We start from the raw sequence: 26,215 nt of genomic DNA, 5'->3' as shown, positions 1-26,215 counted from the left end.
ATTGTAGGTTTTGTTTTTTAGCGTGAGGAATAGAATTTTGTAAAGCGTGGCTGAGGCTTACTTGGTTACATGATTACTATAACAGACCATTTAAAAATGCAGGGTTTACTTTTCATTACTGTTCAATGATATTATTGAATTTTTTAAAAAAATTAATGATGCAAAAGAAAGTTATAACATATACTAAAAAATAAGATTTTAAATGTTGAATAAAGTAGAAGTAAAGATTTTAATTGCTCTTTGACTTACATTTTCTCTTAAACTATGTTATTCACCTACTAGCAGAGTATACTATTTTTACATATTTTTACATATCTGGATATAAAAGGAAAATGATTAAGCATCGGTTTTATATTTTATTAACTTGTATATCTTAGCATATCATCATGGTTATATGAATATTTTGACGATTTGAACCTAAAGAAGATGTATTTTTTATTCACTTGAACTAAAGACTAGTCTCCTTTAAGTAAAGTGACCATATAATTTATTGTTCAAACCAGGCAACTTTTGAGAGTGAAATAGTGCACTGTTAATAATTACATTGGAACAACAGGCATATACCAGGATTGTCACAGTGATCCTGGCTGTAAGGTCACCTGATCTTTAAGGAATATAACAACAAGTATGCTTAATTTTTTTAAAAAAATTCTATATTTCTTATTACTCTTGAAATATGACTGTTGTTCTACAAATCACAATTATAACTGTCTATTTTTTAAATGACTTTAAAAAAGATACCTTTTTTTTTTTTTTTTTTTTTTTTTATTTTTTTTTTTTTTTTATTTTTTTTTTTTATTTTTTTATTTTTTAATATTATTTTATTAGTTGGAGGCCAATCACTTTACAACATTTCAGTGGGTTTTGTCATACATTGACATGAATCAGCCATATAGTTACATGTATTCCCCATCCCGATCCCCCCTCCCACCTCCCTCCCCACCCGACTCCTCAGGGTCCTCCCAGTGCACCAGGCCCGAGCACCTGACTCATGTATCCCACCTGGGCTGGTGGTCCGTTTCACCATAGATAATATACATGCTGTTCTTTCAAAACATCCCACCCTCACGTTCTCCCCCAGAGTTCAAAAGTCTGTTCTGTACTTCTGTGTCTCTTTTTCTGTTTTGCATATAGGGTTATCGCCACCATCTATCTAAATTCCATATATATGTGTTAGTATACTGTAATGTTCTTTATCTTTCTGACTTACTTCACTCTGTATAATGGGCTCCAGTTTCATCCATCTCATTAGAACTGATTCAAATGAATTCTTTTTAAGGGCTGAGTAATATTCCATGGTGTATATGTACCACAGCTTCCTTATCCATTCATCTGCTGATGGGCATCTAGGTTGCTTCCATGTCCTGGCTATTATAAACAGTGCTGCGATGAACATTGGGGTGCACGTGTCTCTTTCAGATCTGGATTCCTCAGTGTGTATTCCCAGCAGTGGTATTGCTGGGTCATATGGCAGTTCTATTTCCAGTTTTTTAAGAAATCTCCACACTGTTTTCCATAGTGGCTGTACTAGTTTGCATTCCCACCAACAGTGTAAGAGGGTTCCCTTAAAAAAGATACCTTTTTTTAAAACTGCAGGTTCAATTTATTTAGTTCCGATTCTTGAAAACTTCTAATTTGTAGTAAACAAAGAAAAACTAACCAAAGTCTCAATTATAAGAATACTACTCTATCTTTCAAAGCTTTTTATTTCTATATTTTATTCTTATAAGATTTTTGCTACTAGAATCTTATATGGTATATCCAAAATAATCTCTCAGCAATCCACTTAATTTCTATAAGGCAAACAGACTTGCTTGTAGGCAAGAGCAAAACAAGAGACATAACTGAGTTAGAGTTAAACAAACCACACACCACCTTTAGAGAATTAACTAGTTTAGTGAGAGGACAGATAGAGAAAAGGAAAGAAGAAAGTAAACAAAATTACCAAGGGGTTAGAAGGAATTTTTCAGGGCATCTAGGACTGGGAATTTGCTAACATACTAGAAACAAAATTTAGGGGCAAATGCATCCTTCTCAACAAAAAAGAACCACAACCACAGGTGTATCTCAGTTTCTGAAAAGGGACAAAAATCAATACCAGCTTTAATGTTTTAGGGTTTTATAAATAATTCTGAGAACAAATGCACAATACAATCTTCTTTCTAGGCAATGAAATACCCATGTGACAGAAATCAACTAGAGGCAAAAGCTCTGAGAGAGTTAAGGAAAAAATGGTAAGTTGAAGGGTGGACAAATAGGAATTGTGGAAAATAATTCACATAACCAAATGCTGTGGCCTGAAAGTGTGTCAGGACCCTACCCCCAACCCCAATCCATAGGTTGAAATTGTAATCTCCATATGATAGTATTTGGAGATGAGGACTTTGGGACTTTGAAAATGTAGATGGGGACTTTGAGACATGATGAGGTTTGGGAGATGATGAGGTTATGAGATCATAAGAAGAGTTCAAAGATCTAGCTTGCTTTCTTTCCACCATATGAGAGTTCAATGAAAAGACAGCCATATGCAACCAGGAAGAGGGCCTGTACCACTCCAGTTTGGGAGCACCTTAATCTTCCCAGCCTCTAAAACAATGAGAAATAAATTTCTGTTGTTTACAAGCCACAGCATCTATGATATTTTTCTAGAAGAGCCCAAGTTAAGTGTATATTTTTTTAAATTTAGGAATAATTAAGAGTTTTTGCTGATAAACTTATCTGACTTTCTACTGAAGCCAAAATATTCCTCTTAAATGTAGGGTTTCACGAGTATTAGAGAATCTATAGAAAAGAGTGTCTTATCTTGGTACAAGGCAATGGTAAGGATGCCATCAGAATGCTGGATAAATTTGGCTAGATCTCAGGAAAAGAAATGTTTCACTATTGTAAAAATCATAATAACGCAGAATATGAAATGTTAACTCAGACCCCAAATTCTGAATTATAGATGAAACTAAAGATATTGATATACATTTTGAGATTTTTTTAATCAGTAAGAAAAACAAGAGACATTTGAAAACCATCCTTACCTTTATAAAAGCAGAATTTACTATATTGCTTTTGCTTTTCATATGTAATCTACTCAGCATCCTATAAACTATTCAATGAAACTAATAGAAAAAAAATACTATGATTTTTAAATCAGTGGTATCATACTGATGCTTTCCAAAAATCATACTAATAAGCTTATAATTGCCCAAAAGGTCAGAAAGGATGTGAGCTGAAAATAACTTAGAATGGGGTTACCACTAAATAGATAAAGGGGGAAAAATGCTTCTTTTCTTTGGAATGATTCTTATATATACTTATATAAAGAATAATCAGCCAAACACGTATTTTGGATATATGTCTCTGTATGGCCACCAAATATTTTAGTCAACTCATTTTAAAGCATACCTGTTAAATTGACACCAATACGTAGAGAATACCCTCACATAAGTGTAAAATGTAAAGTTAATGAAATGCCTAAGCAAGGACATGCATTATTTCAATTGACTACACACAATAAATTACCACATAGCTGGCAACTGACAAATTCAAGTTTGGAGACTACCTTCAAGAAGTAAGAAGTTGGAGAAATAAGACAAAAATGTCCAAAAAGTCAATATAGACTTCACAAATCAGAGCTCCAAAATTGAGTACAAACAGTTATACATTTTAGTGAAGAGGAGAGATTATAAGATTATCTGTTAACGATGACCAAAAACAATACTTTCCAGTAGAAAGCTTCCACTTCTTGTGGCTTATTACACTCAATTATAATAGAATCTAATCACAGTGTTGCCTACTGGAGAGGTTAGAAAACAATGGCCAGAAGACCATATATTGCCTTTTTTATGAATAAAATATCACTAAACCATATAAATGCCCACTTTTTTATGTATTGCCAATGTATATTTTGGCATTATAAAGACAGAGTTGAGTAGTTGTAATAGAGACTATATGGCCCATAAAGCTACAAATATTTACTATCTGAACCTTCACAGAAAATATCTGACAATTCCTGGCTTATTCTAAATGAACAAGAATTTTAAATGTATACAAAATTTTTTTAGACAAAATCACAATATAAAGATAAAACAGGCAATTTAAGGTGTTAAATCTCCTTGATTCAGATAAGTTATGTTCTAAAAAAGGACCTTTTATTAAGATTGCATTGGATGTTCTTATGCCATCTCTGTGATTTTTTACTACAAATATGTTGCTCTCAGGAGACCAAGATCAGGTCCAAAGCCTTCTTATTTTCCCGCGGGGCTATTAAGACACTCAACTTCTACTGCTCCCACTATACACTCAGTCTCCAGGTATATCAACTTCCCATCGTTACCCTACTCACCATTCAGCTTTGTATTCTGAGCTTTTGCACTCACTGTTTCCCCCAGCAAAATCTGACTCATGCATCAAGATTTAGAACCAGCATGACTTTCTACGTTCGTTCTGTGAACCTTATGGGTCTCACCATTATAGGGTTCTAGTAGTACGTTGGGATGTAGGTCTATTAAAGCACATGTATTGCATCATAGCTTTTATTAATTTGATGTTAAAAAACTCAGCACCGACTAACAGTTTTCTTGTAGCAGCTTTGCAATAGCATCTTCTTTCTGATACTCCCTTTCCTCTAATCCATTTATCCACATAGCAACCAGAGTGATCTTTTCAAAACATGAATCAGACTACATCACTCCTTTGAAGATAAACCATGAGCCCCCCCTCCCCCTTACTAAAGCAGAACTCAAACTCTGCACTTGGGATTACCACATCCAGCAGAAACTCTGTACTTTGGATTAGTGCATCCAACAGCGTCTGCCCCTACCTCACTCTCTAACGCTGACTTCTAATTCTCTGACCCACCTCTCCAGTCACACTTGTTTTCTTAACTTCATTTCCTACATCAAGCTTATTCCTAATTAGATCTTTTGCGATAGCTGTTTGCTTTGCCTAGAAAACTCCCCCCTCTGCTAGCCACATGGCTGGCCCCATCTTGCCATTCAGACAATATAAATGCTACTTCCTTCTTTGACCTTCTCTAATCACTCAGCCTGGAATAAATCCCCAGGCACTGTCTATCACACTGTCTGATGTTAATTCTCCACAAAGCCTTCATCACTGTCTAACATCCTTGTTCTTCCTTTAAAAATTATAGTCTAACTCCTACTAGAAATATGTCATGAGTGCCAGAACTTTGTTGAAATCCCTAGTATCAAGAAGAATGTCTGACAAGGAGAAGGAGTGGACTCTGAAGAGCCATGGGGGAAATTCTGAGTGTGATGGAAGGGGTCTATATTGTGACTGTGATGACAGGTAAGTTTGTTCAAACCCACATAACTATAAAATTAAAAAAAATTAAAAAAGAATGGCACATTGTAAGTGTTCATTGTATATTTGATGAATGAACAAAAAAGACTCTGTTCTGCATTCCACACTATAAAACTTACATAACATACAGATACAGCTTTTCTTTTAAGTAGCTTAAGATCTAGTTGGATCTTCCCCGGTGGCTCAGTGGTAAAGAATCCACCTCCAGTGCAGAAGCCGCAGGAGATGCAGGTTCAATCCCTAGGTCAGAAAGATCCCCTGGAGGAGAGTATGGCAACCCACTCCAGTATTCTTTCCCAGAGAACTCCATGGACAGAGGAGCCTGGGGAGCTATAGTCCATTGGTTCACAAAGAATCAGACAAGATGAAGTGACTTAGCACACATGCACAAGATCTAGTTGAGAAGATGAATTGTATATATGCTTGTAAAATAGCTAGGCAATCCATAATTAACTTACAACTGTTTAATTAGCCAATGCATGTTAAATAGCATGTGTATATTGTAGTATGGGGTAGGATTTAACAAGGTGGAGATAAGAGCATGTCTGTATGTGGGATTAGGCAGGGAGAGATACATGCAGAGTGGAATCAACAGGACAGCCATGTGGAGGGGCACTGGCCTTCCTGCCATTACCAAGACATCTTCTCCCTGGAGGAGGAAAAAATCTTACAAGAAGGAAGAGCAAATTCCATGAGAGTTGGTATCTCCAGGAGCTTTAACACAGCACGTTACCCTACATTCCCACAGTAAGGAGTTATCCAAAGCATTTATTGTCATACACATCACGGGTAGAATCAGCCCTCTTTTCACCAACCTCTGATGAGAGGTTCAGCACATTTCAAATGATCTATGAAAGTAGGAAGTGATATTTGCCACTTGAGGGATGGAGGATTGTGCCAGAGACTTTGCATCTGGGAAATGAAACATAAATCAGGCCTCTTCATATTTATTACACTTACATTTCTAAAAGTTATTACAAATCTGTTGATTAGATTGTTGCTGGCTTCAGGGGTTTTGTATCAAGGGGAGGGCTTAGTAAAGTAATTATTTGAAGGAAGCAGAGGGCTCATGATATACAGTACAATCCTCAGGCTATTTTTGAGTGCTTATTTTAGATAACTTTGTTACAAGAAAAAGGAGTCTGAATTTAAGGCAATAATAGAAACTTTTCTAGTGTAAGAAACCATCTAACCACATTGCCTTTTAATCTTCCTTTTCTGAGTCTATATCAGTTTATCTATCTTACCTGTAGAGGACCATTCCTCCCTAGTATGCTAAATATCCTAAATTTCATCACCAGTTTTAACAAATTTTTTCTTATAAAGTTTTGAATTGATTTGGACTGGTCTCAATATCAGTATGCCTTTCAAACTTTTGAATTGATTGAAAACTTGTGTCTAAATATTGGTGGGGTAGCAGTTGTATTTCAACAACCTCTTTGATATCACTTTTTTTTTTTTAACTAGGTCACTTCCCTCTGTAAGGTCAAGTCACATGTAAAAACCCAATTTGAACTTCAAGCAATCGACTGACAAAGTAAATATGCATGGTGAAGAGGGGGCAAATCACTGCCCACTTTGAGATTATGCTGTTGGGAAAATAGGGAAGATAAAAAATGAAATAAAAAAGGTGTTGAGACAGAGAATAAGGGAAAGTGGGATGCTACTTATTTTATGAGAAAGTGACATTGAAGCTTGGACTTCAAGGTAAAGATTCAGAGGGAAAATATTCTGGCAGATGATACCAAGTAGCTAGAGAGTAAATATCTAGGTTATGGTCCCAGATCTGTAGTTGATGTTTTTCAATATCTTTTTCTTTACAATTTTGGATTTTATTCCCAGGATGATTACAAGTCAGATGAATAATATTGGAAGGTCCACTTCTTAGGCTGTTTTCTTCCCATCTAAGGTCATGCTGGTGGAACGACCAAAGACCAGTTCGTAAACTGTACCATGTATCTGACAGATTGGGAAAACATACAGCTGAAGAATATGTGCAATCTCTAGCCCAAGATAAGCATCAAAATCAAATTTAAAACTCAGAAAGTGGGCTAAGAGTAGATATTGTCCCCAGTTTAGGAGCTACAATATAAATTACATAATAATAGTAATAATTAGCAGTTTTAATTTTATGAACATCCTGAAATTCTAAAGGAGATATTTTCCAGTGTTGATTACTCATCCAGCTGTCCAGCATGTGAAACTCCCTGAAGGAAAAGACAGGGTAAAGAGGTCCAAAAGAGAAACAGGAGTTTGATTCAATTTTCAGAAATGATTAGTACCAGTACAGCTAATCAGGATAGCTAACAGCTTAATCAGATGTGGAAGGTTCCAGAACTGGAAGAAGAGAGAAGTGATTCAGCAGTCACTCTGAGTTAGAATGATTCCATCTATAGTTAAAATTGTAAGATTGCCCTCAATAGTCTTAGACCATAGTGAAGCATATCTTCTTCCATTTACCCAACCAAATGGTAATCTAGGTACTGCCATGAAGGAACTGTGCTGATATAACTAAGGTTCCAAATCAGCTGACCTTAAGATAGGAAAATTATCTGCATTGTCCTGAGTTAATCACATTGAGTTTTTGAAAGCAGAGACTTTTTTATGACTGGTGGCTGAGGGAGAAATCAGAGACTTAAGAGTACTAAATGAATTCCATTCACAAGAAGTTTTCCATTGCTGTCTTGAAGATGAAAAGGACTATATGGCAAGGGGTGTGTGCCCCCTCCCAGGTTGACAGTCAGCAAGAAAACAGGGACCCCGGTCCTATAACCAACCACAAAGAACTAATTTCTGCCAATAACCTAAGCTTGCAAGAGGACATCAGCCTCAGATGATATAGTAATCACAGCCCACATCTGGATTTTAGTCAGGTAACACCCTGAACAAAGAAGCCAATGTCATACAGATTTCTGGCATAGGAGAAAGGTGATATATTAAGTGTGTGTTCTTCTAAGCCTTTACTTTTGTGGAAATAGCAATGGAAAAACAAAAACACCATCATTTTGAAGTGTTCATGTGCAAGAAGCCAGAATGTTCATCAATGAGATCACTGGTTCCTAAAGAGGCAACCTGGAAGGATGATGTATATTAAGCAGATTAATCAGACAGGGAAAAGAAAAATCAGAGCTCCAAGCAAAAGCTAAAACCTATCAACTAATCACAGCAAAGCCAGGGTATCCTGAAATTCAGGGACTATAAAAACCTCCAAAACCAAATTTTATTAATAGTATACAAGATCCCAAGCTTAGTTGGCAAAGAATGTTCAAGAAGATGGGGTGGGGAAGTGAAGAGAGAACAACACAGAAACTCAGCCATGAGCGAAATTTGGCAGGTCTGGCTACAGGGTCCATCAATCAGTGGATTCAGCTCTGCTGGAACTAAGAAATCAGACATGAACAAGAAAGTCTTATTTTGGCTCTGAACACAATTTTATATGATTCACTCAAGACTGGGCTCCAAAATCCACCTAAGAAAGGAGAGAACAGATAATTTAACTACTTCTAGTTCTAATAGGCAACAATGCTAAAACTAGGAATAAAGGGTCTGATAAACCTGTCTCCTTCCACTTCTACTTTTTATGCATCCAAATTATTATTTTAGTTTAAGGAACAAAGAAAAGAAGACATTTGCTACCAGAGAGTAAATGGAGAGGGTCAAGTTTTGCATAATGAGACTGCTAATGGGAGCTGAGAAGAAAGTAATAAAGGTGAGTACAACTTTGTATTTTGTAAGCTTTCATAATAGCATTAACCCTGAGAAAACCATAATTTGAAAAGGCCCATGTACTCTAATGTTCGCTGCAACACTATTTACAATAACCAGGACATGGAAGCAGCCTAGATGTCCATCAACAGATGAATGGACAAAGAAGATGTGGTATATATATACAATGGAATATTACTGAGTCATAAAAAAGAATGAAATTGAGTTCATTGAAGTAATGTGGATGAACCTAGAGCCTATCATACAAAACAAAGTAAGTCAGAAAGAGAAAAACAAATATTGTGTATTAATACATATACATAGAATCTAGAAAAATTGTACCGATAAACCTATTCGCAGGGCAGGAATAGAAGTGTAGATGTAGAGAACAGACTTGTGGACACAGGGAGGGGAAGAGAGGGAGGGACGAATTGAGAGAGTATCAATGACATATATGCATTACCACACGTAAAATAGATACCGAGTGGGAAGTTGCTATAGAGCACAGGGAGTTCAGCTCAGTGCTCTGTGATGACCTAGAGGAGTGGAATGGGAGGTGGGAAGGAGGCTTAAAAGAGTGGAGATATATATGACTGACTCACAGTCTGTACAGCAGAAATGTAACACTGTAAAGCAATTATATCCCAATAAACAAAACTAAGATCATGGCATCCAGTCCCATCTCTTCATGGCAAATAGATGGGGAAACAGTGGAAACAGTGGCTGACTTTATTTTTCTGGGCTCCGAAATCACTGCAGATGGTGATTGCAGCCTTGAAATTAAAAGATGTTTACTCCTTGGAAGGAAAGTTATGACCAACCTAGATAGCATATTAAAAAGCAGAGACATCACTTTGTCAACAAAGGCCCATCTATTCAAAGCTATGGTTTTTCTAGTGGTAATGTATAGATGTGAGAGTTGGACTATAAAGAAGGCTGAACACAGAAGAATTGATACTTTTGAACTGTGGTGTTGGAGAAGACTCTTGAGAGTCCCTGGGACTGCAAGGAGATCCAACCAGTCCATCCTAAAGGAGATCAGTCCTGGGTGTTCACTGGAAGGACTGCTGCTGAAGCTGAAACTCCAATACTTTGGCCACCTGATGCAAAGAGGTGACTCATTTGAAAAGACCCTGATGCTGGGAAAGATTGAGGGCAGGAGGAGAAGGGGACGACAGAAGATGAGATGGTTGGATGGCATCACTGACTCGGTGGATGTGGGTTTGGGTGGACTCCAGGAGTTGGTGATGGACAGGGAGGCTTGGCGTGCTGTGGTTCATGGGGTCACAAAGAGTCAGACATGACTGAGTGACTGAACTGAACTGAAACAATTGTTATAAAAAATAAAATAAAAACCATCATGTCCCAGACATTATGTGAAAACAACAACAAAATAAAATTTTTAGTTTTATTTGGATGTGCATGAAGTTAAACATGTGTATAAGAAAGGCCTTGCTACCTAGCAGCCTCTTATGACCATTTTAAAAATATCTGGTAGGAATAATCATACATGGACTGAAAGCTTAGGCAGGATATTTCGATTTAGGACAAAACAACTATTTCCAGAGTATTATGAGCTTCATAATATGTAAAAACTTATAAATAATGTAATTTATGTCATTATTTGTATTTAATGCCATGAATACCATATGAAGATACAGAGAACTAGTTGTACCTTTAGGATGTCACTATTAAAACCCAGTTCAGAAACTTGGATGAGAATATTAGCTGGATATATTATTTAAAAATTTCATGCTTTTAAGTCCAATGAATAAAGCTAAAGTCTTAATACAATTTGTTTTTAGCAACTTAGGGGAAATATTCTGTGAGAATAGATGCTTTCTTTTATGAAAATCACTTCATGTTACATGTTTGCATTTGTTGGTCTCTTAGGGCCAGTTTCGATATAAGTCATTGGTACAGAAGTTAGTGCTCCTGTTGGGATTCCTTTAAATGGGTCCAGTTGGTACTCTCAGTCAGTAAGTGATATGATCACAACTTTCAAAAAGAAAGTTTTTATTATCTTTGTTTTCTTTCTTGTTATAAGCCATTAACTCTTTTAGTAAACTCAAAATCTGAATTTCTACAAACTTCATTTTTTTACCCTTCAAGGTATCATCAAAAACGGGATATAAACAGAGAATATTCCTGATGTCAGACAGTGACTTGGTTACCAAGGAAACGCCAAGCTTCTGTAAAGGGGTAACATTTACCATCACATTTTAACCAGCAAATATGCTCAATAACAGAACATCCAAATCCACTGAAGTGACTTTTCATCCCAGAAGATTCAGACCTCTTTCAGTAAGTTGACTAGGTTGATCTTTAGATCCTACAAGAAGCTGGCCTTAACAACTTTGGAAAGTCACAGGGTTTTGTTTTTGTTTTTCGATTGCAACTGAAGAAAGAAAAGTAGGAAAGGACAGGAGAAATGAGAGAGAAACAAAAAGTCTCTAAATGGTTATGAGTATGTAATATGGTGTGTACATTATTACATAGTTCATACTTTCTAAAATATGTCCATAAAACTACTGATGATAATGGAGACAAATTTAAAAGCATGCTTTAATAAATTATGCTACTCTGTCCCTAGATTAATCCAAATGCAAAATAAAAATGCCAGATATGTTTAACTTTTATTCAAATTTCCAAGCTGGAATCCTCACCCACAAGTTAATTGATGACTAAAATTGGAATATTTAATTAAAGAAGAAAGTTATAATCCTAGATTTCCATGTTTCTTATAGGGTTGATTAATATCATGGGGTGTGGGAAAAGCTACTGAGGTATATCTAGGCTAAATCTAGTACTAAAGAATAACATAAACATTTATTCAGTGAAAAGGTTTACTTTAGAATTAACAGAAGAGATAACAATTTGTAAAATCAACTAAAATCAAAGCAGAACCAATGCTTCCTCTTGAAGAAATGAGAACTGCCTATCAGCAATTACAAAAACAGTAACACTGACCTTGAATCAGCCTTAAAGGTCTTAGTACACAATTATATTATCAGCTTAATGAATTTTCAGTTGCTATCTCAGTCACAAATTGAATAAATGCAGAGCTGGTCAGTAATAGGAAGACAACTATTTTAACAGCTTTCACTGAAAGAGGCAATTGAAAAAGTACTCATTATACCAGCTTTTTTCATGTTAAAAATGATAGCTCTTTCAAATCCTGCTTAGCACACCTTAAATGAAAACTTAATGACATCTCAAGTAAACAATAAAAATTCGAAATCAAATTCAGTCAAAATTAGTAATTATCTAAATAAATTATATTTGCAATTTAAGCAAACTATATCTGCATCAGTCAGCTGAAGGGTTTTTATACCAGGAACTTTTTAAAACTAAATATCAGGATTCAAAGTAAACTCTTGAAATATATTCTCATCTTGAGTATATAATTTCACTTCCTCTTCTGTATCTTAAATATAACAGCTAGCAACAGCAGAAAAACCAAATGAAAAAAGTCCTTGTGTGTGGTTACTGTAATTAACAGATTCAATATCTATTACTGCCAGTCAGGTATCATAGCAACCCTGTATTGCTGAAAACCGCTAGAAAAATCTTCAAAACCAGCAAGACTCTGCTTTAGGGAAATCTTCAACAACACGGGGGACATTACTGCTGTCAACATCTGTGGGTGTTGCTATGGGCACAGCCACAAAGAACCCTGCCATCTATACAAAAAGGTACACACACAGAGAAGATGGGAGGACACTGAAGATAAATTGATAAGAAAATAAAAAAGAAGAAATAATTGCACTGGCAATATACAATAGGCACACAATTTTGAGCCCATGTTTTACACTAATTCTTTTCTATTGTAGCTGGAGAATCCAAATTCAACTTAACTGTAATTGTTACTAAACATGAACCAGAGGGTGGAAATAATATCTTAAAACTCTGTACTTGTAACCGTTTATCACATCTTAATTTGAAACTCAAAGAGAATTGCATTTAAAATAATATTTAAACTCCCACTTATAAACCCCTGATAGTCGTTTATAAATCTACAGAAGAGAAAAGAACAGGTTACCGTGAACAAGAACCCAATATTGATTTTTCGGCAGTGCAGTAAGGCATCTGCATTCTATTTGGCTGCTGTCAAAGCCACTCTTTAACAGCTGGAGTCAAATTGCACTATTTACAGCAAGAGCCCTTGTCAAGTGGACCATAAGTAGCCTAACAATACACTATTCAAATGGCACTTTGCCACACAAATTGCTGACTTGATGAATAACCTATGTCAATGACTAAGGCTAATATAAAAGTTTCATTTTTATGAGAGGTTTTACATTCACACATTAAGTAAGCTTTCTTTGAAGAACTATTAGGCTATATATTTCAGGCCTTTGGACGCTGAAAATAATTAAAATCTGTTTAAATACATCAAGGGAACTTGACAACATTAATATGGATCTGGTGTTAACTACATTTGTCACACAGTCAGAACAGCGCCCTTCTGTTCCTGGCACTCCCCACCGGCACGTGCAGCACAATGCCCGACTCAGACCAGCCGCGCACCGTGAAATAGAAGCATTTTCCTTTTGTGCCTTGATTTACATGGCCAACAAATGTTTAGATACAAGCAAGGCTTTGAAGTCCTGTGAGGAAATCCAGGGTTGCTTCTGTGTGCAAGGCAGACAGCTGGACTCATTTTAATAGTGCCGCTCCTAGTTTTCATAGAGACTCGGAGACCTCCTGAATTAGTTTTGGAACAAAGCTGAGATATGCTTTTCAGAGTTTTCCTCAACATTGAGGGAACTTTCTATCAAAAGTGCTTAAACTCATGCCACAAAGTGAGAAAGGAGATATCCTTCATAAAACAACTACAAAAAATTACACATTACAGAAATTTTTTTACTTGATAGTTAATATATAAAACGCTTATGAGAAATGGCTATACTCTGTTAAAGACTTGCATCACCTCACATGTGTTCAAAAAGCAAATGGCCTGTATTTCTCCTCTATTGTATTTCTTTATTCTATCTCACCAGGAATGGTGATATCATTTAGGCACTAAGTTTTAAGTTGGGATTCACTAAACCAAACTCTTCCAAACAAAAATCTTAATTCAATGTTTATAGACAGACTCCTATGCTTTCATGAAGGGCTTATATGTCTAGTAATAAAAATCTGTTCCCTTTTAAAATGATATAAAATTGATGCAAAATATTATCTATTAAAAAAATAGTCATATCCTGCTTATTATATTAAAAAAATATACTAAAAATTACTAATCAAAAATGTGAAAATTATCATTCTATACAGAGGATTTATTCTTATATAACACACTTATTTTCAAATAAATATTATTTTTTCTTTTTTTGTAATAACAATTTTGATAGTACCTTATAGATAGTTTAGTGAAAACAGAACTAATCTACAACATGTAATATTTCCACAATGGATTGTTATTTCATATTGATACACATAAATTTTCAGGAGAAAATTTCAAATTCCACCATCAAGAAACAACTCTAGTTCCATTTTGATTATGTTTTTGTGTCATAAAATGTAGAACTAATGTTCCACTTTACTAAAGTAATAAGTAGTACTGGGATCCAGTTCTCTACTGGGGGCCTACCAGTACACCATCTGTGTTTTACAGGAGGTAGCAAGATAAAGCTCTAATAAGATTTTTCAGCAAATGTCACCAAACAGGCATCACTATAAAGTCAACTAAAGATTAAAAAAATCCAAACATGTTTCTCAAAAGCTTAATTGGAAGATATGTAAATGGATTATTTATAACCAATTTTATATATTTAGATAATGATGCATATTTAATTACATTATTTAAAGAAAATTTTATTTTAAAAAATCTCACTTGGATTAGGAAGTATAATGCACACATTTGTTTCCTACAAAGGGCAGATTTTCAAACATGTGAATTCCATTAATGCTGTCAGGGAACAGAGTGATACAAGGTCTTTTGGATTATATTCCTCAGAGTGGAGAAGAAGCTGGGATAAGTTGCTTTATTACAAATTTAGATATCTAGGGAGATGGTAGGTATTGGCTGTTTTGCCAGTACTCCTCCAAGTGCCTCATGATTTCCAAGTCTAGAAAGGGCTGACTAGATCAGAAATTGGCAAATATGGACAATGAGTATTAAATCTGGTCCACTGCCTGTTTTTGTAAATAAAATTTTATCTAAGCACAGCCACATTCATTTGTTTAAGAATTGTCTATGGTGGCTTCTGTGTTAACTGAGTTAAATGGTTCAAATAGCAAAATATGGCCTACAAAGCCTAAAATATTTACCATCTGGTCCTTTACAAATAAGTTCGCTTATCTGTGGTCTCATTCAACATTTGTCCCTAAATATTTCAACATAAATAAAATGCAAACTACATGTGTAATTTTAAAATGCCTAATAGCCATATTGAAAAAAATAAAAGGAAACAGGTGAAATTGGTTTTAGTAACATATTTTATTTAAGCCTACATATCAAAATATCATTTTCACATATGGTGCTAGCCAAATTTCAAATGCTCAATAGCTATGTATGATTAATGACTGCCATATTAAACCTTGTAACTTTAAGTAAGCAACCAGTTGGAGCTTTTGGGGACCCATTCTACAGGAAATCAGTTTTTGGTTTTTTTTTTAAGACATTTCCAGGACATTACAATAAGTCTAACTTGTGGCAGTTAAAAGATCCTGTTTATTTATTTATTTTTTCACTCATTTTACAGACAATAAGTGCAGAAATAAAAATTTAAAACCAACCAACTGACTAATAGACAAAAAAGGATTTCCCTCATTAAAATGTGATGAGGTTAACAAAGAGTTCTGCCATGTAGAGATGATTTTAGTAAGGTTGTTTATTTTCTACCTTAAAGCTAAATTCCTCCCACTGCAATTTAAACAGTTTCTATCTTATTTTATCCTCAGCAGAATCTGAGAAAAGCAGTTCCCCATCACTAATATGATATTGTATTCCTTTAAATCCTTTAAGACTCTGGCCCTCTCCTAGCCGCAAAGATTTTTCTTTATCTAGCTGCACATAATCGACTCCTCTAGCATGTCAAATTGGACCCATTTTTAAAATGTTTTATTGTATTTGTTGTTCTCTTTAAAACCTTTCCCTAAATCTATATGCATTCTTCAAATGCAAGAAGGAAAAGTGAATACAGAATCCTAATAAATGCCAAATGTTGCCAAACACAAAGAACTCACCACACATATTACATGTTGTTCTTCCATTTAAACAATTCATGGTACCATTTGAAAATATTTCACTTGTGTCTCACTGAAGTCTACATCAAAAAATTCTGAAATACACAGTAACCCTACATATTTCTAAATTTCAGACTTATTGTCTTTTTCCCCAACTCTAAAATGAGTATGATTTAATCCCTCTTCTTTAAATCTGACTTTTTTTCTTATGGAAACTAATAAAGCATTTTATTATATTAACAAAAAGGAGGATGGGGAATTTATAAGCATTCTTAAAATTTTATGCTTATCAAAGTTATCAATAAAAGATAGGGACTTCCCTTGTGGCCCTGTGGCTAAGACTCCACACTCTCAAAGTAGGGGAATTCGATCCCTGGTCAGGGAACTAGATCCCATATGCTGCAAATGAGAGTTTGCATGCTATAACTGAAGATCCTGCATGCTGCAACTAAACTGATACAGCCCCCTCCCTCCAAAAAGTTAAGATAAAACAGTCTTAAAGGCTTAAATTTAAGAGGATGAGATGAAGATATGCAGTACATAATTGGAGAAGCTATAACTTATGAGAAGCACAAATCAAAATATCTCTACTTAACAGTTAGCTCAATAATAAGGGAAGTATAGCATATAGAACAAAGGAGGTGATAGTCCTGTCTAATTCAATTCTCCAGCTCTGTAGAGAGTAAAAATTGGAGATTATAGTCATCCAGGTAAAGGGTAGCAGCCAGGAAATAAAGTTGGAATCAACCTAAGAGTAGGAAAACAAGACCCCAGGATTTTATTACCTTTTGGAGTCAAAAGACAGAAACAAAATTACATAAAGAAATATACACAGTTATCACCACCTAAAAGGTAGCTCTGAAGTCCTCCAAGAAACTGAATGAAATAGCAATCATCTTACCTTCTGGGAATTAAACTAGTAAAATAGGCACTTGATAAATGAGATATGCTCCTACAGACCCTAGGCACCTGACATGCATGAGTCAAGAGACATATCCAAGTTCCCATCTACTGTTCTAGCATATAATTTCCACTATAAGACACACATTCTATTGTGAACAAATAGCAACAAAGTCACATTAAGATGGAATACATGCAGTCTGAGGGTCTTACTTACTGGGCTTTGATTACCTCCATCTTAAAATACATAATAGAAGGGTGGTTCAATCTCCCACTTAGGAGAGACTAAGACCCTATCACTTTCAACTTCAGTTATGAATGTTAAAAATTTTAGAATATTGATATAATTGTCCTTATAAAACATGACTCCTTGGGAATTCCTTGGGAGTCTAGTGGTTAAGGCTCTGAGCTTCCACCGCAGGGGGCTCAGGTTGGATCTTTGGTCAGGGAAATAAGGTCCCACTTTCTACACAGGGCCAAAAAGCAAACAAAAACCCCATGATTTCTTTAAATAAGAACATGAAAAACACATTTGGGAAATCTGAAAACAATTATATTCACAGAAAAAGAAATGGGAAAAAAAAAAAAAAGCAGCCAAATCGCTGGTTTTAACATCTGCAGGAGAAAGCATAAAAGTAGGTGGCCTAAATGGAATCTGGAAGAGGGAAATCAAAATTTAGAAATTTTTCAGTGTATACCAGTCTTGACCAATAGAGACAGTACCCTGATGGGGTGACAGCAAGCATTGCATTAGCCTTTAAGAGCTCAGGGCTCTGACTTGAAACCCATCAAGGAATCCTCTGTTAAAAGTCCACCTCCTCATTCTCCCCTATGCTATGTAGCTTTGCTACAGTGAGACCGTGCTGAGCAATGAACTGCAGTCATATTTATCATTGTAAATTAAATAACTGTCATTCTAGTTTACGTATTCATTTCTTGGGTGTTTGGTTAGTGTGATTTAGTTCTCAAAAGATTGACAAACACTGACCTCGCTGATAAAATCTAAATCTAGTCTTTAAACCTAAAAAGGTGATGCTGATATGCTGGTGCCTACACCCCCACCCCTGCAGCTTTGAGGCACAGTTTAGCAGCCATCTGAAAGATGACACATCCTCTCACTACATATATATATATATATCGGTTTTTTTTCCACTTAGGTATTTCACCTCTTAATTTGCTTATCACAAATGAAAACAAAAAGACATCAGGAAAATTAGATTACTGAATTCTTTTGATACACTTAGCATCTCTAGGATCATCAGCATGTCAGAATTTTAAGCCTTATTTAATACACAATGATGGAGTGTGTTTGAAACTCAAACTCCACAAACAATGATGGAGTTGTGTGGAAAAAAAAAAGGAACCAGACCACGCAATATAGGTTTCCACTCCCCTTTCATTAAAAACCATCTATAATCCAAGAATTCATATAAAATGGGCTCAATATTGTTAAGCCAGAACATGTCTTCATCAAAAAAAGAATGCTATACTCATTCAAAAATAATAATCACTCAAAAACTTATCCCAATTTACCCAAGATTGCTTGGAAGGCATGTCTGGTAGATACAATCATCTCTGAGTTGTTATCTTTGTGCTGATTTTTAATGGGCATATATTGATGAAAGCACATTACTTCTTACTTGGGGTTGGTAATGTTTACCGTGAGCAGCAGCTTGATCTGAACTTACCTTACATGAAGACTCCGCCTGCAGACCAGGGCAAGGTATTGGCCCAAACTGGGACAAGTTGGAAGACCTCTGTTCTACACTTCTGTGCTTATGTGTCTCTGAGGCCACTGGAAGTACAGAGTCAGGCTTTGGAAGTTGTGAATCATCACAACAATTAAGAATAATCTTCGCTCTTTCTCCCGTTTCATGTCTTTCCAAAGTGCCTGAAAAACAAGATTAGAAATAAAAATTTATGCAAAATATTTACCCCCAAAGAATGAAAAGAAGAAACCACTCTTAACAGAAAAATCACAATTCTTTCAGTCATCATGCCTTACTATCTCCTTGCAACCAAAGGACAGCCCGGAGCCTCCTCTAAATTATCAAATCATCGTTTTATAAAGGCTAAAATTATAGACTTGAGACACTCATATTCCTCTTTGTGCTCTTTCGTCCACTGAAATCAACAGAGCATTCAATAGTCGTTAACAGTAAAATCTCCTACTTATTATACAGTATGCAAGTGATCAATAACAAACAACTATGGAATACTTTAGTGCTGTCCCCTAGTGTTCCAACTCACAAACAACAGAGAATCCACAGTGCTTTGCTTGGGTTCCCAACCTTAAAATGATTCTATTGACAATACAGCATTTAAGTGAATAGGGGGAATAAGAATGCAGATGCCTGATGCCTTCATCTTCAGCAGTTCAGGCCTCTCTAGAGTTTTGTGGCTGGTGATGGTATTGTTGATACTGTTGCTTATACATTTTGGCTTTTATTTCTTATTCTGTTAGGAGAGAAAAAAATTATTTTGACCTCTTCTCTGCCATTCTTATAGTTTCAGAATTTAAAGGTACTAATTAAAGTGGAGTTTAAAGTTAAAAGAAACAAGTATAAAATGAGCGAAAGTATCAAAAAAGAATTCACAGTGTTTTTATAAATACATTGTCATAACACTCAATGAAATCTCGATAAATATCAATTAATCATGACCACTGTCTCATATCAGTTATGAATTCATTTTATTACTTATACTATATTAAATATATACCCTATATCCTATTAAGTAAACTGGTGAAGGCAAATTAACTGTACATAGAATCTAAACACAAAATTTTAATTATTATTCCTTTCCTACCAATGAAGAAAGAAGCAGTTGTACAATAATATTTGCAAAGAAGGAAAATGATCATTCTTATTGATAGTATTAAGAAAAAATAAATTTAAAGTAATTACAATAAGAAAATAGAAATAATGCTTCTATACCCCTATGTCTTTAGATTACATAGGTAGAGTTGAAGCTTATGATTGTTCAAACCTTATTCATTTCTCCTTCTCTCTTCCTGTATCTTTCCTTTTCAGCAACAAACTACCTTGAGTTAGTGCTTTGGATTCTGAATCATTAATAGCTACTATGCTAAAATATTGGGCAGAAATTTAGTCTCTGGTCTTTCAACTGTGATATCTTTTCATTACCACATTTCTTCATTAATAAATTAATGTCTTTAACATATATATCTTACAAATGTTACTTCTCTAGACTTTCCTTTTCCATCAAGGTAGATACACCTTCAAGTAAAGCAGGTAGCAACACCAAGAAAATCTTTTCTGTTAAGGATGACAATAAGAAGAGTTTCTCAAACCAAAGATAACAGTTATTACTACAGCTATTATTACTTTCTAAAAATAACTGCATTCCAGAACTTGTAGCTGAAACATCTAAAATACACTGTCTTTGTGGAGGAGTCTCTTTGAATATGATGTCACCATGGATATTTTTTTCTCATAAGTTTTCTGTGACTACTCAAACTATAATATGGAGTGAAAAAGAATGACTCAAGCCTGCTCCCCCTGGAGTTACGGAGAATCTAATGGAATCTAATGGTAGTGCGGAGGCAAGGAACACCTGAAAATTAATTTGTTATAATATTTAAAGTAACACATAAGTTCCTTCCACTCCAAAATAAAAACCTTCCACTCTAACAAATATGGAGTAATTAATTTTGTGAGCAATAGTTCCCACTCTAATTATTAAATATTCAAGATGATTAGCAGCTTCCCAGGTGGCGCTAGTGGTAAAGAACCCGCCTGCCAATGCAGGAGATGTAATGTAAGAGATGGAGGTTCGATCCCTGGGTGGGGAAGATCACCTTGAGAAGGGTCTGCCAACCCACTCCAGTATTCTTGCCAGGAGAATCCCATGGACAGAGGAGCGTGGCAGGTTACAGTCCATAGCGTCACACAGAGTTGGACATGACTAAAGGGACTTAGCATGCAGGATGATTAGATTATTTTGTTTCAAAGAACTAGTTGAAGCACAAATGTGGTAAGGAGAGTGGTTAGAGTGAGTTGATTTCTTCAAAAGCTACCATAGACAAATGATTGTCTTTTTATTCTCAAATGGCTGCAAAAAATGTATTTGCTTAATTATAATGACATTCTTCAAGGCATATCTACTTTCTGTTTTTCCTTTTTAATTGAAGTACAGTTGGTATATGATATTTTATAAGTTACAGGTGTACAATATAGTGATTCACCATTCTTCAAGATTATACTCAATTTATAGTTATTATAAAGTATTGGCATGTTCCCTGGGTTGTACAATATATACTTGTAATTTATTTTATACCTAATAGTTTGTACCTCTTAATCCCCTACACCTATATAGCTTCTTTCTCCTAACCTGTCCCCAATGGTAACCACTAGTTTGTTGTCTATATCTGTGAGTTTGCTTCTTTTACATTATATTTACTAGTTCGTTGTGTTTTTTAGATTCTATATAAGTGATATCATGCAGTATTTGTTTTTTTATGTCTGACTTATTTCACCTAGCATAATACCCTCCAACTCCATCTATATTGTTGAAAATGGCAAAATTTCATTCTTTTTTATGGCTGGAGTAGTATTCCATTGTATGTATATGCCACATTTTCTTTATTCTTTCATCTGTTGATGGACATTTAGGTTGTTTCTGTATATCAGCAGTTAATAAAGCTGTTATGGACATCGAGGAGCGTGTATCTTTTCAAATTAGTGATTTTGTTTTTCTCAGATATATGCCCAGGAGTGGAATTATTGGGTCATATGGTAATTCTGGTTTCCCAGGTGGCTCAGTTGGTAAAGAATCCACCTGCAATGCAGGAGATGCAGGAGAAGTGGGTTCGATCCTTGGGTTGGGATGATCCCCTGGAGAAGGCAATGGCAACCCACTCCAGTATATTTGCCTGGAGAAACCCATGGACAGAGGAGCCTGGCAGGCTACAGTTCATGGGGTTGCAAAGAGTAAGACATGATTGAAGTGACTGAGCACGCACGCATGGTAGTTCTATTTTTAGCTTTTTAAGAAACTTCATACAGTTTTCTACAGTCATTGCATTAATTTACATTTCCAACATCAGTTCACAAATGTTCCCGTTTCTCCAGATCCTTGCCAAAATTTGTTATTTGTGGTCTTTTTTTCATGACAGGCATTCTGACAAGTGTGAGGTTATATCTCATTGTGGTTTTGACTTGCATTTCCCTGATGATTAGCAGTGTTGAAAAATCTTCTCATGTGTATGGCCATCTACATGTTCTCTTTGGGAAAATGTCTACTCTGTTCTTTGACTATTTTTTAACCCATTTTTTAATGTTGACTTGTATGAGCTGTTTATATATGTTGGATGTTAACCCCTTTTCAGTCATATTATTTGCAAATATTTTCTCCCATTCAGTAAGTTGTTTTTTTGTCTGTTTATGATCTCCTTTGCTGTAAAAGATTTTAAGTTTAATTAGGTTGCATTTGTTTATTTTTGCTTTTATTTTCCTTGCTTTAGGAGACAGATCCAAAAACAGTTTTGCTGTGATTTATGTCAGCGTCCTAGGCACAGCATAAGAGGAAAAAAATAGAAATCCTAAGGAAAGAAAGAAAGAAACTGTCACTGTTTACAAATGATGTGATAGTATACATAAAAAATTCTAAAGATGCCGCCAGAAAACTACAAGAGCTCATCAATGAAATCAGTAAACTTGCAGGATACAAAATTAATACACAGAAATCTGTTGCATTTCTATACAGTAACAATGAACTGCCAGAAAGAGAAATAAAGGAAACTATCTCATTTATTGTCATATCAAAAATAATAAGATACTTAGGAATAAACCTATCTCAAGAGGTAAAAGGCCTATATTCAGAAAACTGTTAAAAAAAGACACTGAAAAAAATAATTGAAGATGACCTAAATAGAAAGATACACCTTATTCTTGGGTTGAAAGAATATTGTTAAAATGACTATACTCCTCAAGGCAGTCTACAGATTCGATGTAATCCCTATCAAAATATGAAGGACATTTTTCACAGAACTAGAACAGATAATCTTAAAATTTGTATGGAAATACAGAAGAATCTGAACATAGCCAAAACAATCTTGAGAAAGAAGAATACAGCAGGAGGAATCATGACCCCCTAACTTCAGGCTATAGTATAAAACTACAGTAACCAAAACAGTATGTTACTGGCACAAAAACAGAAACATAGATCAATGCAGCATGATAGAGAATCCAGAAGTATACCCATGCACTTATAGTCAATTAATCTATGACAAAAGAGACAAGAATATACAATGGGAAAAAGACAATCTCTGCAGTAAGCAGTGTTGGGAAAACTGGGCAGCTACACCTTAAAGAATGAAATTAGAACACTACTTAACACCAATCACAGAAATAAACTCAAAATGGATTAAAGACCTTAATATATCAGAACCCATAAATTGCATTCTGAAAATTTTAAGCTGATTTTCTAATAAATTCAGAACAATAATTTTCATCAAAACCCTGACAGTGGAAAGACAGGGATTCCCATGTATTCCAGTTACCAATTTATTGACTCTTAGTTCTAAATTCACACTTAATTGTCTGCTCTGAAAATGGATATGGGTTTTTTAAATATTTTTCCTTTAATAGCGGGTGCAGTGTTAACCTTTGTAGATAAAAGGGTGCTGTAAGGACCTAGTAGAAGAAAGGGTTTTTCTTCTCTGATCTGGGGCAGCCTGGCTGGCTTCTTCCCCAGAACCAGGCTCCTGCAGTGCATGTCAGCCAGCAGATAGCAGCTTCACTTGGCACAGTCTCTGCCTGGTTTTATAGCAGAGTGCCTCCAGCGAGGCATCTGCCTGTGAACTGCTTTCCCTAGTCCCCTAGTGGGCATATTTCTGGCAAGTTACACCACACCACAGCAGCTCCTCTACCATTCAGTGACCTCAGCTGTGACCTCCTCCAGCAAGGTCAGGATCTTAGCTTGGGGGTGGGGCAAGCGCTTCCTTGGGCAGTTATCTCAGCTGCTGAGTAATGACTGCTCCTTAGATCTACTATTCCTATATTCTTTAGAGTTTTCTTTAGTTCTTATTAACCTATTCCTCCTACTGAAATTCTTTATGGTGGTTACTAATTTTTAATGTTAAATGATTTCTGTTCAAATTACTATGTCATTTCTCTCTCCTGATTAGATCTTGATTAATGTATCATGATGGCGAAAGAGGAGAGTGAAAAAAGCTGGCTTGAAAGTCAACTTTAAAAACTAAGATCAGGGCGTCTGGCCCCATCAGTTCATGGCAAATAGAAGGGGAAAAAGTGGAAGCAGTGACATAAAATTTTTAATTTCTTGGGCTCCAAAATCACTGTGGATTTTGACTGCAGTCATGAAATAAAACGATGCTTGCTCCTTGGAAGAAAAGCCATGGCAAACCTAGACAGTGTTTTAAAAAACAGAGACATCATTTTTTCCAAAAAGTTGTGTATAGTCAAAGTCAAAGCTATGATTTTTTACAGCAGTCATATACAGACGTGAGAGCTGGATCATAAAGAAATCTGAGCACTGAAGAATTGGTGCTTTTGAACTGTGGTATTAGAGAAGACTCTTGAGAGTCCCTTGGACTGCAAGGAGATCAAACCAGCCATCTTAAAGGAAATCAAGCCTGAATATTCATTGGAAGGACTGATGCTGAAGCTGAAGCTCTGATACTTTGGCCACCTGAGGCCAAGAGTTGACTCATTGGAAAAGACCCTGATTCTGGAAAAGACTGAAGGCAAAGGAGAAGAGGGCAACTGAGAATGAGATGGTTAGATAGCATCACCACCTCAATGGACATGAATATGAGCAAACTCCAGAGGATAGTGGAGGACAGGGAAGTCTGACCTGCTACAGTCTATGGGATCTCAGAGAGTTGGACACGACTTAGCAACTGAACAATAATAGCAGTATATCATGGATAAATCACTTCTGATGCAGAATATTCCTTTCGATATATTTCTGAAATTATGGGACATATTTCTGAAATTATGAACATAAGTTCAGTGATATACTTAAATTGTTAATGTATAGGAGAGGGCATGACCCAAAGGAGGTTGAACACAGGATGGCTTTTCAACTCTAATAAGCTGCCTTTGGCAAGAACAGAATAGTCACTACTGCCTAGAATAGTCACTACTGCCTAAAGTATCAGAAACTGAAGGCTTATGAAACTGCTTAATTCAACTTCTAATTTAAGAGGAACCTTTCTTTTTCAAAGTGAAAAAAAAAAAAGTGAAAAGTGAAAGGGTTAGTTTCTGAGTCGTGTCCAAGCCTTTGTGACCCATCAGGCTCCTCTGTCCATGAAATTCTCTAGGCAAGACTGCTAGAGTGGGTAGCCATTCCCTTCTCCAAAGTGAACTCCATGATAATTAGGATTTTTTTCCTTTTGCACTGTACTCCATCAAGAATATGATTTAACTCACACCTAATCTTCATTTGGGTTCATCTGAATATGATGTAGGGACACATTTGAGTTAAATATTATTGAAAGTCACAATACCATTTCTTTCCTCAAAGTAGATGTTGTGTAAAAAATACCATAAAATCTACTCCTCATAAAATATTCATTGTATAAAATACCTTTCATAAATATCTTACATTTTCCCCTATTGCTTAGTTTTTAATGCGTTTTTATACAATTGTTTTAATCCTAACTGTATAGTTACATATAGTTACATTATAGTACATTAGAGAATGGAAACAATCATAAGAGAGCTTAGAAAAATTAGTATGCTAACAGAAAGTGAAGAAAAGATGGCCCTGGCCAGTATTCCAGGCAGTTATCACTGATCCAGAATTACATATTCCTCAAGAAGCCAGCGCAGAGAAACGTGAGAAACAGCCGAGCCTCTTTGCAGAGCCTAGGTCCATATTGACAATATTTCCACATGTACAGCCTGCTTTCATCACTTAGTGAAGACACTGCAGAACATCTTTAGTCACATTTTCACCAAATGTGAAACATCACTAAATTACATTTTACACCAAAACGTGCTCTGTGGCCCCCTTTGCAACTGTGTGTCTAGCTGATGTCCTCTCTATCTGCCAAAGCTGACAGCCCGAGACATCACTGCATGATCGGTAAAAGCAGACTCAGCGCCAGCCTGCC

General features: G+C 35.6%; 1 protein-coding gene across 1 annotated transcript in view; it reads right to left on the bottom strand.

Moving 5' to 3' along the window:
- Positions 1 to 26,215, bottom strand: part of WDR72 (WD repeat domain 72) — a 212,871-nt gene that overhangs the window by 115,160 nt on the left and 71,496 nt on the right. The window contains exon 14 of the mRNA XM_065941562.1: positions 18,801 to 19,003. Coding sequence (XP_065797634.1) covers positions 18,801 to 19,003 — 203 coding nt within the window. The remainder of the gene's footprint in view (positions 1 to 18,800; positions 19,004 to 26,215) is intronic.

This window comes from Muntiacus reevesi, chromosome 7, assembly GCF_963930625.1.
Source record: "Muntiacus reevesi chromosome 7, mMunRee1.1, whole genome shotgun sequence".
In the NCBI taxonomy this organism is placed as follows: domain Eukaryota; kingdom Metazoa; phylum Chordata; class Mammalia; order Artiodactyla; family Cervidae; genus Muntiacus; species Muntiacus reevesi.
The sequence above is the reverse complement of the archived record's forward strand: the minus strand, read 5'-3'. Positions and strand labels throughout refer to the sequence as shown.